Source organism: Electrophorus electricus, chromosome 15 (assembly GCF_013358815.1).
Source record: "Electrophorus electricus isolate fEleEle1 chromosome 15, fEleEle1.pri, whole genome shotgun sequence".
Taxonomy (NCBI): Eukaryota; Metazoa; Chordata; class Actinopteri; order Gymnotiformes; family Gymnotidae; genus Electrophorus; species Electrophorus electricus.
The window spans coordinates 7,302,319-7,317,675 of record NC_049549.1 but is presented as its reverse complement, the minus strand read 5'-3'; the positions used below and the strand labels follow the sequence as shown (position 1 = coordinate 7,317,675).

Sequence of the window (15,357 nt, the reverse complement as noted above, 5' to 3'; positions counted from 1 at the left end):
AATTCAAGGGAGTAACTGCAGTGTAATGTGGTAAAAGATGTAAAGGTAATCAAAATTGCAGTGAAGAACAGAAGGCTTATAGAGAAACAGGACATGTCAGTCAGAGGTCCTTCATCAGCAGTGTAATCCCTGTTTGAAACATTTTGACTACTTTTATAACTGGCATATAACTAAATAAATCTGCTCTAATGTCCTAAATCCACATTACTCTAAAGCCATCAAACTCAAATCTAGGCTACTCCCTCAGAGATCATTCACATAAAAAGACATTGAAAAAAATTAAAAAACATGAAGAGAAATGCCTTGTAATGCAGTCTTTCTTTCTTTGACACTCCTCTAACCCTAGCCCATAATACACAGCGAGACTGTGTGTTTCTGTGCGGTGCATTGGAGTCTAGTGTGTTCCTCCTGCAGTGGTATGAGCCAATGCACAAGTTCATGCTCATAAAGGTCAGTGACTTGTAAGCACTTAGGGAGCCACTGGCTGTTACTTTGGTTTCCCAAGTTTGCTTGTTTGTAATGTAATGTAATGTTGTCATTGCTTCTAATGTCTTAAGACACACAACTAGTCATGTTAGCGTCAACCAATCACTTAAACAGGCTGTGTTGAAATATAAGTCTAATGTATTAGATTATAATTATAATAAAATATACAGTGCTTTGCTGTTAAACCAGAATACCTTGGTTCAGTTTTACATTAGATGGTGCATGATATTATTGACCTAAGACCATTTATATGCTTCCTGATGCCACAAATGACAGCAGTATGGCTGTATTGACTAGACAATAGTTATAAATTATTTATAGTCTCATAATTAATTGTAACATGATTTTTTCTTTAACCATGTTCCCAAGGTATAAAAAATAAATATTGCAATATGAGCAAGATAAACAAATCAGTTTAGCCCTTAATTGTGGCTTCATGCAGCTGAAAATGTCAGATGTGACTGATATGACTGACGTGACTCTTTGTGCCCACTTTAACCTGATGTGCACACTTAACACCACTCTTACCACAAAGGTAGCCCTGGCGACTTATATATTTTATTCTGTCCACCCTCATATGACCTTTATGTAATCTGTAATATCTTGGCACATATAAGAAACATTGTAGTGTGTATAATTGTATTGACTAAGTTAGTTAGGGGTGGAAGAAGACTCACTAGTGAATGGTACAATTTTTGGCCTTGGAATGGCTTTGACAATGAGTATGGGGACAAACCTGGAAGGTCTGTATATGTAGTCAGACAAATTGACAGTGAAAAGGACTGAGAATCCACCAAGGAAGAAAGAGTTACTTGGATAAAGGGGTACGGAGACACCCCCCCCCCACCCGCCCCATTGAACAATACCTGTTAAGGGATGATTCAGAACATAGAAACTTCAAAAGTGTGATGAATCAGTAGGGCACCAAACATGAATACTAAAAACAATTAGCTATAAAAGCTATTGGCCAGCAATTATCATGATAAAATCTGTAAACTCTTAATTGTCCATGTAATCATCCATGTAGGTACACATTGTTTGGTTACACAGTTATTTTTAACTATGTTATGCAGTCAACAAATAGCCCCGAAGAATTATATACTCCTCAAAAAATATAATGGCTGATCTATTTCTTTTTAGCATTGGCCTTGTTTCTGATGGTGTGTAAGGTCACTAGTACACTGCAAAATACTTTCATATCCTCCCAAACATTTTCCACATTGTATTGTTTTTAAAATTTAGGACTGCAAAATGTAAACATTAAGTTCTGTATTAGCCCCACAGTGTGTCAGTAACCCAAATTAATTTAAAGGCCCACACAGTTGTTTTTAAAACATGTAAATATTTCTGCAAAGAATGTTATATATTCCAGTTGCCTTCCAACTTTTCTCCTTAAAATGACATCAAAAGGAATATTTTTAGTTTTGTTTTTTCTCTGTTGCCTTTTACCATTCTACTGTGTGGGCATGGACCACAATGGACTGACTGACAGCCTTAGTGTAACGTAACCACCTTAGTCAGTATGGCATAGGCTGGGAATTGGTTCAATGTGGCTTTACTTTTCTGAACCTAAAGAGGTAAAAGACTGTTAGGGGTCAACAGCAGAATCCTCTAAATTATTTGTGTTTAAATGGAGGTTATTCAAATTCTGTGGTTAAATTAGAAGGCACCACAGTTCATATTTTAAGAACATATTTAGATTTTTATCATCTGTGCATTTATTAGATGTTTAATGCTATTAGCTAATCTTAGATAGCTTATATTTGTTTAACCAGGTCTGAAAGGTTTGTTAGTGACCAAAGTCAATAACTTGCCAATTTCAAAAATGTAATCAAATAAAATGTATCATATAAAAATATATTTGTAGCTGAGCTAAATTACATAAAATTTGCAAATGTTAGCCTGTGCCATTTTGGTATATTCTCGTTGCTTGCTACATTATTCAATAAAATGTCAAATGAAAAAAAAAGACTTAATTAAAAATAGACTTACCAACTTATCATCCACATTGCCTCCTGTAAGTACCAGCAAAACTGTTGCTTTAAGATTTAGTGGGCTGGCAAATTTGGAGCTGTATTGAGCCCAATTTTCAATACAACCCAAAATTTGCAATAAAATGCCTACTACAAATTCTTGTATTTGGTGTAACTTCAACCCCAAAAAGAAATCTGAGCCATTTTGATTTGGTCACATTTTATGGAATAAAATGTAAATAGAAACATTTCTCACACTTGCATCCAAAAACAACATTTGTATGCGCATGCAATCTCTGTTACTCGAGTAGAGCAATGCAGTGTGAAGTGTGGGAGGGTCAGTTGATAAATGTTGAACTGAAGCAGAAGTATGAAGATAATCACTACTTCTTGCTAATATAGCTAACATTTTGAGTAAGGAGGGAAAATACTGTGAAGAGCCATTAATGAACTGAATTAATTGTTAAAAGAATCATAAGTCTAATCAAGTCAGTTAGAGATTGATACTGCTGCCATACAGAACTTTGTGTAGCTGTTTATAGCTATTCATTTTAAACAGTGCACATAAATAAATCATGGTGAAGCTCACTTAGTATGAGGGTTAAGTTGTTAGCATGCTAAACTGCTGCTGCACTGACATGCTCTCCCTTGTTGTGTCCCCTGTAGAACTTCGACTTCCCACTGCCAAGTCCTCTGCGTGTGTTTGAGATGCTAGTAGTGCCAGAACAGGAGTATCCATTAGTGTGTATTGGAGTTAGCCGGGGTCCAAACTCCTTGCACCCTGTTCTCCTAGAAAACATCAACCTAAACTCCAATACTTCCTGGTTTACCAGTACTGGACTGGGTAAGTAACAACAACAATAATCCTCATAATGATTATTAGCAGTATCTTTTATATCTGCAAGTAAATATAGAATATAAACAGTGCAGCAGAAGTTTGTGATTTTCTTTTTGTTAGGTGAGATTTTTACATTTTTCTTCTGTCAACCCCAAAATTATTTGAAGACATGTTGCACTTGTTGATAGACTAGATGATATCTGCTATATTATGCTCAATGAGCCACTGTATGTAAGCTCATGGGGACTCTTTTAGCAGAAATTGAATATAGTATACAAAACCATGTTTTGATTAGTGTATTAGCTGTAAATATAAATAGCTGTGTCAAAATTAAATAAAATAAAAGTTGTCACACACAGCCAGCCTTACACAGGACAACATGTAGTTTATTGCTTGTATGTGTGTGCCTGCTTGTCTGCATATCAGAGAACCGAAGTACAGAGAGAGTTCAGGTGAATCAGTTGGATAGTAACACACTCCTTGTTCTCATTGAGAGTAAGTGGACTTTCTATAGGTTTTTATAAGATAAATATCTGTTACTCTGAGTTTTTTTTTTTGGAAGATTTGACCATTACCTCAGCCAAAACTAGTAAAAAGAAACTAATATAAATAAAATTTAGTAGCATGCTAAATGCTTGCTTTGGTGTGGTCAGTGCAATTGTCATAATTTAATACATACTGACTTTGCTCTGACTATTATAACAAATTATTTGTGAACCTTATTTCAACAGATACGGTATATATGGTGAACCTAGAGGGGGCACTCAGAAGTCAAAGAAGGTCACAGGCAGAAATCAGCTTTTCTCTACAAGTAGAAACGATAGGTAAGAGACTACAGTGAGGGCTACATGGCTATAGCTGTTCCTGCACTTATTAATAAAGGATCCTGCTTAGCATTGCAATGCCGGTATCAGAATGCACAAAATTTTTGTCTTTCACGATGGTCACTATATTTCAGATTAGGCCATTATAGTGGCATACTTTCTTGCTGTGAGTTGTTTGTGACACTGCAATAAAATGGGGACCAATTATAATGTCTTTGTGCAAGTTCATAGAAGAGGAGGGTCAAGAAATTGTCAGTCATGGCTACAGAAGCCCTATGTCTGATGTGGGCAGATTTCTGTTTGAATAAGAAAAAGACAAGAAAGAACACACAGTGGACCCATTCCTGGGTGTCACAAAGCAGACAGTATGAACTATCTGTTCTGAGAACTTAAAGGTGCCATAGAATACATTATTAAGTATGTTTAAGTTGTTCTCTGATGGCTATTGTAGTGATTTTAATACTTTTAATGAACTGTCAGTTACAGTTGATAAATTTAATTGGGGAACCACCCTGATTAATATGGAAATTAATGTTATTTAATTAATGTTAATGAATGTTAATTAATGAATTCAGTCTCAGCTCATGAAAGTCAATAAATTCGATACATGATTATTATACTGTCTACCTAATATTACATTATAACTCTGGATTCACAGACATATTAACCAAGGTATATTTATTGAATAAGCAAAGATAAGAAAAACATGCACAATAATCATTATTTAAGATTCTATTAATGACCAGGAGTGTCTAGTTCAGTAGAATTATTATAATCACAAACTTAACAATGTAAACAAGCTAAATTGAACACAAACAATTCATGGTGGACACAGGTTGCTAGCTAAGCTAATAAAAAAGTAGAGAAACATAGTAAATAGATTGAAGGTTTGCACAACCTAGGGGAGTAACCAAATGGGTAATCTTCTTGTAGATTAAGGCCTATATATTAAACAAAACAATTTCATAATGAATAACTAATAGGAGGATGAGTTGAGAAAGCCATTGTGAAGAGTGAAGTGGGGAACTAATTAGGAATGATGAGGCTGTGTCACAGGTGAGATAATGAAACAAAAGAAATTAAGACATCAAAATTAAAATATGGTAAACTAAGACAACCTGAATTTCAGTATTTCTAGCTGCTTAGCGAGATATTATCACCTTGTACTTATAAAACAACAGGAACAAACAACAATTTGGAGATTATATTAAAATCACCTTACATCTTAGTAGATTAAAAGGAAAGTTGTTACTATGAGAATTTGGGGGATGAGAAAACTGACTTGCCCTGATAGGAATTTGATTCTAATGGAATTTATGATCTCAGTTTCTTACAATATACCCAGGCTGGTAAGCTTTTCACCTTCCCATCCATCGGTTTATGGCCCCTAAGGAGAGGGGGTTGAGGGTCAGAAGCCAGGTCTTGATAGCTAGGCCATTTATGGCTTTGGTGCTCAGCCTCGAGTCACCAAAGTGTCCTAGGTCTGGTTTGTGGCCCAGGGATGGAATAGAGCCCCCTTCTGACCAGATTAGAGTTTCATCAGGCTAATAATTTGTAATTTAAGGTAGAAGGTAGCTGACTTTGGTGAGGGCAAAAATGCCCAGATGTGGTTATACATGCCTATTCACAACCCAATGATTTGGCCCTGAAACAAGCTATTTACATTTTTTTTTACAACCTTTTTTTTAGTGGGCTCACAATTAGTGCTCTGCACTAATTGGCTGGTTTACAGCAAGGCACCAAGATAGTTTACACGGAATCAAGAGGTCAAAACTGTAAACCATGGAGGCTTTAGGCATCCAGCCAAATATGTTTAAACCTGCATCAGAGGATATCAGTTCTCAAACAAAACTGATTAACAGACTGACTAGATGTCTTGCCAAATGACAGTCATTTCCACTTCATTGGTAGAGAAGCGAACGCTAACTATAAGGAGCAAGTTAGCTAGCTAATTAAAGGCCAATGTTTGGTATCTCTAAGCAACTGAACCAGTTAGCTTCTGAGTTATGTCTTGATGAAATATAAATTAGAATATTACCTGCCAAAGGGATTGACAAAGACACATCTCATATTGTAGGTTTATATGACATTATGGGCTATTTCTTTGAATGATACTGGAAAATAAAATGAATTTCCAGGTAAATAATGGAATTTATGATCTCAGTTTCTTACAATATAACCAGGCTGAAAGCCTTCCCTTTCTGACTATTTAATTACATTTTCTTGCTAGCTAATTAGTTGGAGCTTGTTCATAGCTAACATTAGTATACTACCTAGGTACTTGCTTTTGATCTTGACAACACAAAGTACACTGCACAAACAATTAAGAGGTTACTTACATCACACATCTGCTCTTGATGAACAAAAGATTCAAGTTAAAAATCTTTATTGATATAAATTTTGTTTTTAATGTACACAATAATGAAGTACTCAATGAGGACTGAATTCAAAATTACTCCAAAAATCGAAGTAAACAATGAAATCACAGGCTGATCCAGTTTGTGTGAATTTCATCACAGCAACTCATAATGTATGTGTATGGCCCCCACATGCCTGTATGTCCTTCTGACAACTTCTGGTCATGCTTCTAATTAGTCATGGATAGCATCCTAGGGGATCTCTTCCCCAACCTGTTTTAGGGCATCAGTGATCTCCTGGGCAGTCTGAGACACTACTTGGCAGAAGCCAGTATAACACATAACACATGTTGACGTGTAGCTAGGTACCAGATTCTCAGTGTGAATCTGCTCTTATCTGTGAGGAGAAATTTCAGTGTTCTCTGGTGAATGCAAATAGAGCTGCACAGTGCTGGGCTGTGAGCAAAGGTCCCACTAGATGATGTCAGGCACCCTCATGGAGTCTGTTTCTGACAGTTTGTTTAGAAACATGCACACCAGTAACCCCCACTGGACATCTGGCAGTGCTCCTCCTGTTCCTCCTTACACAAAGGAGCAGATCCTGCTGTTGGGTTGTTGCCATCCTATAGCCCTGTCCTGCTCTCCTTGTGTAATGATCTGTGTACTGGTATATCCTCCCTGTTCTTGAGACTGTGCTGGGAGACACAGTAAACCTTCTTATAATGGCACATATTGATGTGCCATCCTGGATGAGCTGGACTTCCTGCGCATCCTGAAAGGGCTGCAGGTACTACATCAACCAGTAGCAACCAGTAGTGACAAGGACAAGTACAGTAGATAATCAAAAAGTACTGTAGAGAAGAATCAATCAGGAAGGATAAGGAGAGAGTAAATGTCTGCAACTACCACCTGCATAACCATTCCCTTTTTGGGGGTTGTCATACTGTTGCCACTCCAGTGCACCTGTTGTCACTTTCATTTGTGCCAAAGCAGGCAAAATTGATTCACAATCGCTTATGCTTCCTAACAGGATAAATTGGAATGGCTGAAGTTTAACTGACTTGGTATTGTAATGCAGGAGGTTCAAGCAGGATGCGGGGATGAGTCACGTGGAACATAAACATACACCATATTGTACGACATAAAAAACATATAAATGACAGACTTTTATACATATATGATAACGACACAATGAGGAGCAGGTATGAGACATAGGGAGGGCATGGCCACATTGAGGAACACACACACACATGAGGAGACATTTGGGGGGAGGGGCCATGACAGAGCCCTTCCTCAACGGCGCGCCAGCTTATCGGGCTGTGGCCCCAAGAACAGCGCAAAATGGTGAGGCCAGGGACACACAGACACACTGACAGGCACAGGCACACATACAAAGGGAGACAAAACAACTGAGACAGACTATGTGATGGGGACGGACAAAGTGACAGGGACGGGTACAAAATTACACAAAAGGACTGGTAAAGAGTCTGGAAAGGCTGACAGGAACCCTGGGCTGTCCCCCAGTTGTCGGCTGGGCTTGGGTCCTACCTGCCTGTGGAGGATCACCCTTCGCCAATTTGGGGGTTGGTGACTTCCGTGCACCCGTTACAGGTGGTGCACCAGTTGCTTTGCCTGTCTCTGGGGTGTGCACTGGTGTCGCCTCCCCCTTGCCTCTACGAGGCTTAGGTACAGGCGCATGAGTTCCGGGGCTGTATGCCCTAGTGGAAGAAGTTTCCTCCTCGAATGCAGTCCCCTCTCTTTGTGCCTCATAGGATGGTTTGCTCGCTCCCGAACAGCACCTCCTAGTTGGAGCTTTGGGCGGTATCTTAAGTGCTGGAGGCTTGCCGCTCTTGGAGTCTGCAGACTCTACGTCACTGACATTGTGAGGATCCCCCTAGAGGACTTCCTCCACCTCCATAGATGGATCCTCCACATAGTCGAATTCCAAGTCCGACCTCAGAATAACTTTGCTGCACTCCCCAAATCTCCATAATCTGCCTAACCCTCATGGATGTCCATGTAGGAATCGTAGGACCCAGTGGAGTCCACTTTCGAGTTCTGATCCTTGTAGTCCGGCAGAGGTCTGTAGGACTCCGCAGAGTCTGACCCTAGACCATACTCAGGGCCGAACCCCAAAATCGTCCCGTGGTCTCCTCCCCTGTAGTGGGAGTATGTAGTGAGCCTGAATGACGGAGGGTCTCACTGCGTGGGTTGTGGAAGGGCATTTGTTCCTTTCTTCCCCTTCCTTTTTTTGCTTCCCAGGCATCCTTCATCGGTTGGTGTTTCTGTAACACTGGAGGTTCAAGTAGTATGAGGGGACGAGTCGCGTGGAACATAAACATACCTTTTATTGTACATATAACGTTCACCTCTCAACACATCCACTAATTGAATCAAACACCGACAGCACAAACGCGTAAATGATAGACTTTTATACATATATGATAACGACACAATGAGGAGCTGGTGTGAGACACAGAGAGGGCGTGGCCCCATTGATGAACACACACACACACATGAGGAGACGTTCGGGGGGAGGGGCTGTACCGTTACAGGTGCACTGTGATGATTAATGTTCCCTTAATTTTTTTGAGAAGTATATTTCTAAAACCATGGTGCATTTATGCATCCAACTGTTTATTCCTGGAAGTGGTAGCTCAGCGATAAAGGTACTCAACTAGTAAGCAGAAGGTTGCTAGTTTCAGCCCCACTACTGCCACGTTGCCATAGTTGGGCCCTTGAGCAAGTCCCTCAATTGCTCAACTTGTATTCAGTCAAAGTTGTAAGTTGATTTGCATAAAAGTGTCAATAAATGTGTATGTCTGAGGAGGCATTGGGGATGTTTCAGTCAAAGCTAGCTAACTAGTTTCTGAGTTAATGTTTATGTCTTATTGATGTGTTGTCTATAAATTAAAAATTTGCCTGACAAAGGAATTAACAAAGATGCATCTTTGATAAGACTGCTATGTAATAGTCTAGGATTTTTGGAGTTGGTCACTGTTTGGAAACTGTTTTGCTTGTGTGGATTTACATTTGAAGGAGCTGACAACAGAGTTTGAAGTTCAGGGTATATCAGTATCATGTACTCTCCTTATTCATCTATGTCAAGTATATACAGGTTTTCTATTTTGTGACACCTTTAAGATAACACATGTTGACATGTGTAGCTAGGTACCATGTTCAACGTGAGTAAACAGAAGGTCTCAAAGTAGAAATGATTGGGTTTTGGGAATTGTATACACTGAATGAAGATACATAAATGAAGATACATCAGCAGCAGCTGAAATTAATGGCAGCATAAAATTAAAATAAAATTATGAAATGCTAGACTTTTTCTAGAGGTGTAATGGGGTGTCCCAGATGCCACATCGCTATTCTTAAATTGTGTCACATTACAAGACCCATTCCCCATTCCTAATGCCCATAACTGGGCCCAATGCTGAAAGTTTATCAGCTAAGACAAAACTGTTTCAAGGTGAATTTGTGTTCTCTGATCCTGGCATAAGGATCACAGAAATGATGTAGTGCAGTTTTGACTGTTTTGTTTATTAAAACCCATGTGATAAATACTCTGTGTGTGTAGTATATTTTGAGGACACATTGTTGGCAATATGGAAACATGGCTGGCAGAGGAGAGGAGAAATATTCTCAGAAATTCTACAGGAGAAGACTGATAAGAAAATCTTCCGCCTTGTTGGGTCAGACAGGTACACCCATACAAACCATTGACAGACACACTCCCACACCATACTTTTTATGTGTACACACACACACACACACACACACACACACACACACACACACACACAGATTACAATGTTTTTAATAACAAACACTGCTAACTGATAGCAAGCATTTTTGCAGTACCTAGTTCCTTTTTTTCTGAACAAAAACACAGCTTTGCACAACAGTGAGCACATGAGCCAAAGATACAAAAACATTGCAAACGTTTCAAAGTACAATTATTCAAAACACCAAATACAAGATTTCTTCTAAAATGAATATTGATGTAAGAAACTCATAGTATATGCAAGGATTATGTGAATCTTTTAAGTAGTAATTGCCTTTCCTGTTATATAAACTTAAAAAATATATTTTTTTAAATTGGTGTCTAAAGTCTTCCATAGGTATTCAATTGGGTTGAGATCTGGCAATTTTTAGATTCATTATGTTATTATTTATATTCGTACGTGCAGGTATCTTGTATACAAGGGCAGTTGTAGCTCACTGGTTAAATGAAAAGATATTGCATCCACAGGAAACTGATCATTTAGATGATTATCATAACCTTTTGTCCACCCTTGCAAACTGCTTTTTGCACATTACTAGTGAAATACTACATAATCCCATACAATCAGTGTGTGTGTGTGTGTGTGTGTGTGTGTGTGTATATATATATATATATATATATATATATATATATATTAGAGCTCTACTATGTAATTTTTAAACAATCAACATTTCAACGTTTGCCTTTAAATGCACTATATTTTCTATGCTTTTTAATTAAGTTTTGTTTCTTTAGTATGAAATTATTGTAATAATTTTTTAATTGTGTTCATTGAATGCATTGTGTCAAAGTAAGTTAAAAAAAAACAATTGTATCTACAAAGTGGAAATGTTAACTGTGAAGAATTTTGAAACAGTGAACTTGGAATTGAAAAATGGTTCTTGCAGTTGTTAAAACTTTAAAATATACAGAAATACCAAGATCTACATACAAGTAAGCATACAGATAATTAATTTTTTTTTAAACTTTTGTTTTGATAGGATGGTTGTCATGGAGACACGACAGTGTGAAGAACAATCAGGATTCTGCAATCTGTATATTTTGGAGATTGCTGAGCAACTTGTACCTATGCCATGAGCACACAGATGCATGAATGCCAAATTCCTGTCCTGCCCCTCCATTCTTTGCATATAAAACTGTGAACACTGACATCACAAGTTGATTGCTATGTGTGCAATACAAGCACAAACCCCCTTCTGCACCCTAACTGGTGTGTGAGCAACCAAAACAAGACCCTCTCCTTGTCAATTAAATATGGATTAACATTCCAAAAATTTAACCCTTAATGCCTGCTTCAGTTCTGAGTTAGATCCTGTATTCCTGAATGGCTTAGTGTAAGGCAGAAGTCAGCATGTGCACACATGAGAGAAGATTCTAGATGGCAAACACATTATATAAAATAATCTAAGGCCCCTTCCTCCCAGCATGCACTCTATGATCATTCATTAGATCATACACACTGTATCCGCACTATTGAGTCAGCCTTCTACATATCCAAATAGCGTTTATAGGAAATTGGCGTTGTGTACCTAATGGATAAATGATGGTTACAGAAAGGGGAAATATGTGTGTATTTTGCTTTTCTCCTTTTTACTCCTTCATTCGCAATCTTGACAGACCGGAACTGTGAAGCCCTAGAGAAGAACAGGCAATTGTATCTGCAAAGCGCAAGTTTTTATTCCAACAAAGCAGCAGGACATTTGCTTATATTTGTTTATTCAGTTGGCCTTAGTCTTCAACAAGTGACTAAAAGTGACTGAATTCAATGGGTGCTCCTGCTTGGTTGGAACAAGTATATGTAGCTACACCAGACTATCTGTGGATAGGATTGCCTATCCCTGAGAATTATCAGCTTGGTCTTGTTTGTATCTAGTCTTCCCAAAGAAATACCATCAGCTGATCAGATCATCACCCCTTGTACAACCCCATGTACAAATCTGACATAACACTGCAGATCTCCCCATGAACAACTTAATTGTTGATTCTGATTTGAAAATTGCACCTATCCACAATGAATAAGCTGCTCTACATTAATGTCTCTAATCTCCATGGTGAAAAACCCCATGCAAACCTCTGACAGAACAATGGAAACTTTAAAACCTATCCCATGTTATGTTAAACCAGGGTACTGGTAATCAATGCCAGTCTCAAATTTCCTGAGATGTAGATCTGGGTTATTGGATGTAATGACAATAAACTTATACGCTTTCTTAACAGCTTTGTTGTGTCACGAGCTTGAATAATATTGAATATTTTATACATAGCTTCAATGATATGCAAATGCTTTGTATAACCAACTAACCAAAACAGTCTGTTATCTTGCTACTGCTATTTTGTGCATGGCATTCATTTATACATGAGTAAAAGCCATATCCAAATCCTGTCTTTTCTGAACTTGTGCATTCCTAAGTGAGTGCAGAGAGCCAGAGGGCTATCTAATTCTGCCTGTCATCAAAGCCATAACAGAAGTAGTGCACAATTTCAGAGAGTCCACTTGGGATGCAGGCTTTAGCAGTCTTTCCTTGTGGAATTACCTGAACACAGGTGCGATAACAAATGAAAGAGGAACAATTTTGATAGCAGATTTTTATTACATTTAATTAGCATATATTACGTGTTTTTAAATTGTATTATAACCTCTGATATTCAGTATCAACAGGTCCACTTGTTATGACTGTGTAGGGGTTTAACCTACTAATCTGATTTACAAAGTATGATTTACTTTGCATCAATTATTCATCAATTTCATTATATCAGTCAATTTATCAGTCTCACATTGAAATCAAATCAGAATCACAATCCTTAATTTTTAATTAAAGAAAGTAACATTAATGATTTGATCTCTGAAGATATTGGCAACAACCATTATCTGATATCAAGATATACAACTTGGTGACAATAAAGGATACATTTATTAACCCAATTACTCTAAGTCACAAACAATAAGCATCAACAATTAGTGAATAAATTTTTTTAATTGGTTATTTAGCTGGTGAAGAGAGCAGATGTGCATGTATAGGTGTGCACATGCTTGCACTATGGAAAACCCAAGTAGTCAAAATTCACCTCAAGCATGTTATTTGTAAAACAGTGGAAAAAGCGGAGTTTTTGACATTTTTATGCCACAAAATATGTTGTTATTGTAATGGTGCGTGGTAAGGAGGCGGACGCATGTGCGGAGAAGAGCGAGATTTATTCAGGGCAAATCCAGAATCAGAGTCGAAGTCATAGTCCGGGGTACTAGTACCAATACAGAGAGTCGGATGATACCTGATAAACAAAACAAACACACAGAGGCAAACAGGGGAAGCAGTCTATAACAAAGACTAGGGAAAACTCAGAACTAAGAAACACGAAGGCTAGGATCCATGGAGTACAAACCAACACAACCATACAAACACATTCAAATGAACAGCAAAAGCAGAGGGATCAAGACAGGGTTTAAATACAAGAACCAAAAGGTAGAAACAACGGACAGGTGCAAGCAATCAAACGAGGGGTGGACAAAACGAAACTAAGGAACGGAACTAAAAAACACGGAACACGGAACATGGGAGGGACTGATCATTACAGTTATTGTTCACTATACCGTAAAATATGCCGCAAAGAATATACAAAATTCTGTATTTTAAGGTGTTTATATGTCCATTTAAAATTTTGTAAAAAACACCACTGGGGTCTAAAACTACATTTTTACACCACTTTCATATCCCTTCAATGGCATTTAAAGCACCACTTAATAATAAGATAATGAGGTCTTCCTACTAGTTTTTGACAGCCAGTAGACTTGAACTTTCTTTGCCTAATTGCTCACAAACAAGGTCAGACCAAATCAGTCCCTAGCACAGTGGAGTAGCTAGCTCAGAACTGTATGAATAAACAAATTATAGAGTGAATTAACATATGTGAATAACAAAAATAAACAAACTTGAGCACTGGTTTATCAGCCAATAAGATCTTTAGTGAAACCGTGTTTCCAGGCATTCTAAGTGCCTAAAATACTGTTTTAATGGTGAGATACTTTCTAAGATGTGCTTCAAGTGAAAACAAGCCGTTTACAAGTGAAAAGAAGCTGTTTTAACATGTTAGCAATGTTTACAACACTGATACTTGCAACTCTGTACTTTTGTTTCTGCATGCTCTGAAAGAGCGTTTCCAAGCATTCTAAGCCGCAGAAACAGTTTGAGCGCAAAACATACCATTTTTAACCAACATGTATAGAGCATTTAGTAAATACTTTCTAAAATGTATTTTAAGTGAAAACAAGTTGTTTTAACATGTTTGCAATGTGTGCAATACAGATACTTGCAGCTCTGCTCTTTTGCTTCTACAACTTCTACACGCTCTGAAACAGTGTTTCCGAGCATTCTAAGCACCTAAAATACAACACAACATAGGGTTTTTGAACAACATATACAGAATATCCAGAAAACACTCTCTAGTGCAAATTATCTAATTATTAGCAATATGTACATAATGATAAGATAACACTTTCTAAAACATATTTCAAGTGAAAACAGTTTTCAAGTTGTTTTAACACATTTGAAATGTGTACAATATAGTTGCTTACAACTGTTTTTTTGATAGTATACGCTTAGAAACAACATTCCAAGCATTGTAATCGCCTAAAACAGTTTTCATGCCCAACACATGGTTTTCAAACAACATATACAGAATGATAAGAAAACACCCTCTAAGACATATTTGAAGTGAAAACAGTGTTTCCAAGTGAAAACAAGTTGTTTTAGCACATTTGCACTGAGTATACAGTTGCTTGCAAATCTGTTCTATTGCTAGTACATGCTCAGAAACAGCTTTCCAATAATCACCTAAAACACAACATAATGTTTCCGTGCACAACATAAGGTTTCCAAACATCATATACAGAATATTAAGAAAACACTTTCATAGGCATATTTTAACTGAAAACAGTATTTCCAAGTGAAAAGTTGTTTTAACACTTTTGCACTGGGTGCAATACAGTTGCTTGCAACTTTGTTCTTTTACTTCTGCATGCGCTGAAACGGTGTTTCCAGGCATTCTAAGCAGCTGAAACACTGTTCAGTGCAAAACATACCATTTTCAACAA

General features: G+C 37.6%; 1 protein-coding gene across 2 annotated transcripts in view; it reads left to right on the top strand.

Moving 5' to 3' along the window:
• Nucleotides 1–12,484, top strand: part of LOC113585450 (mitogen-activated protein kinase kinase kinase kinase 5-like) — a 52,140-nt gene extending 39,656 nt beyond the window's left edge. For both annotated transcript variants that reach the window (XM_027022950.2, XM_027022949.2), the window contains exons 27-32: nucleotides 347–450; nucleotides 3,126–3,303; nucleotides 3,724–3,792; nucleotides 4,029–4,121; nucleotides 10,062–10,185; nucleotides 11,249–12,484. In XM_027022950.2, the coding sequence (XP_026878751.2) occupies nucleotides 347–450; nucleotides 3,126–3,303; nucleotides 3,724–3,792; nucleotides 4,029–4,121; nucleotides 10,062–10,185; nucleotides 11,249–11,345 (665 nt within the window). In that variant the 3' untranslated portion in view covers nucleotides 11,346–12,484. The remainder of the gene's footprint in view (nucleotides 1–346; nucleotides 451–3,125; nucleotides 3,304–3,723; nucleotides 3,793–4,028; nucleotides 4,122–10,061; nucleotides 10,186–11,248) is intronic.
• The last annotated feature ends 2,873 nt before the right edge of the window (nucleotides 12,485–15,357 follow it).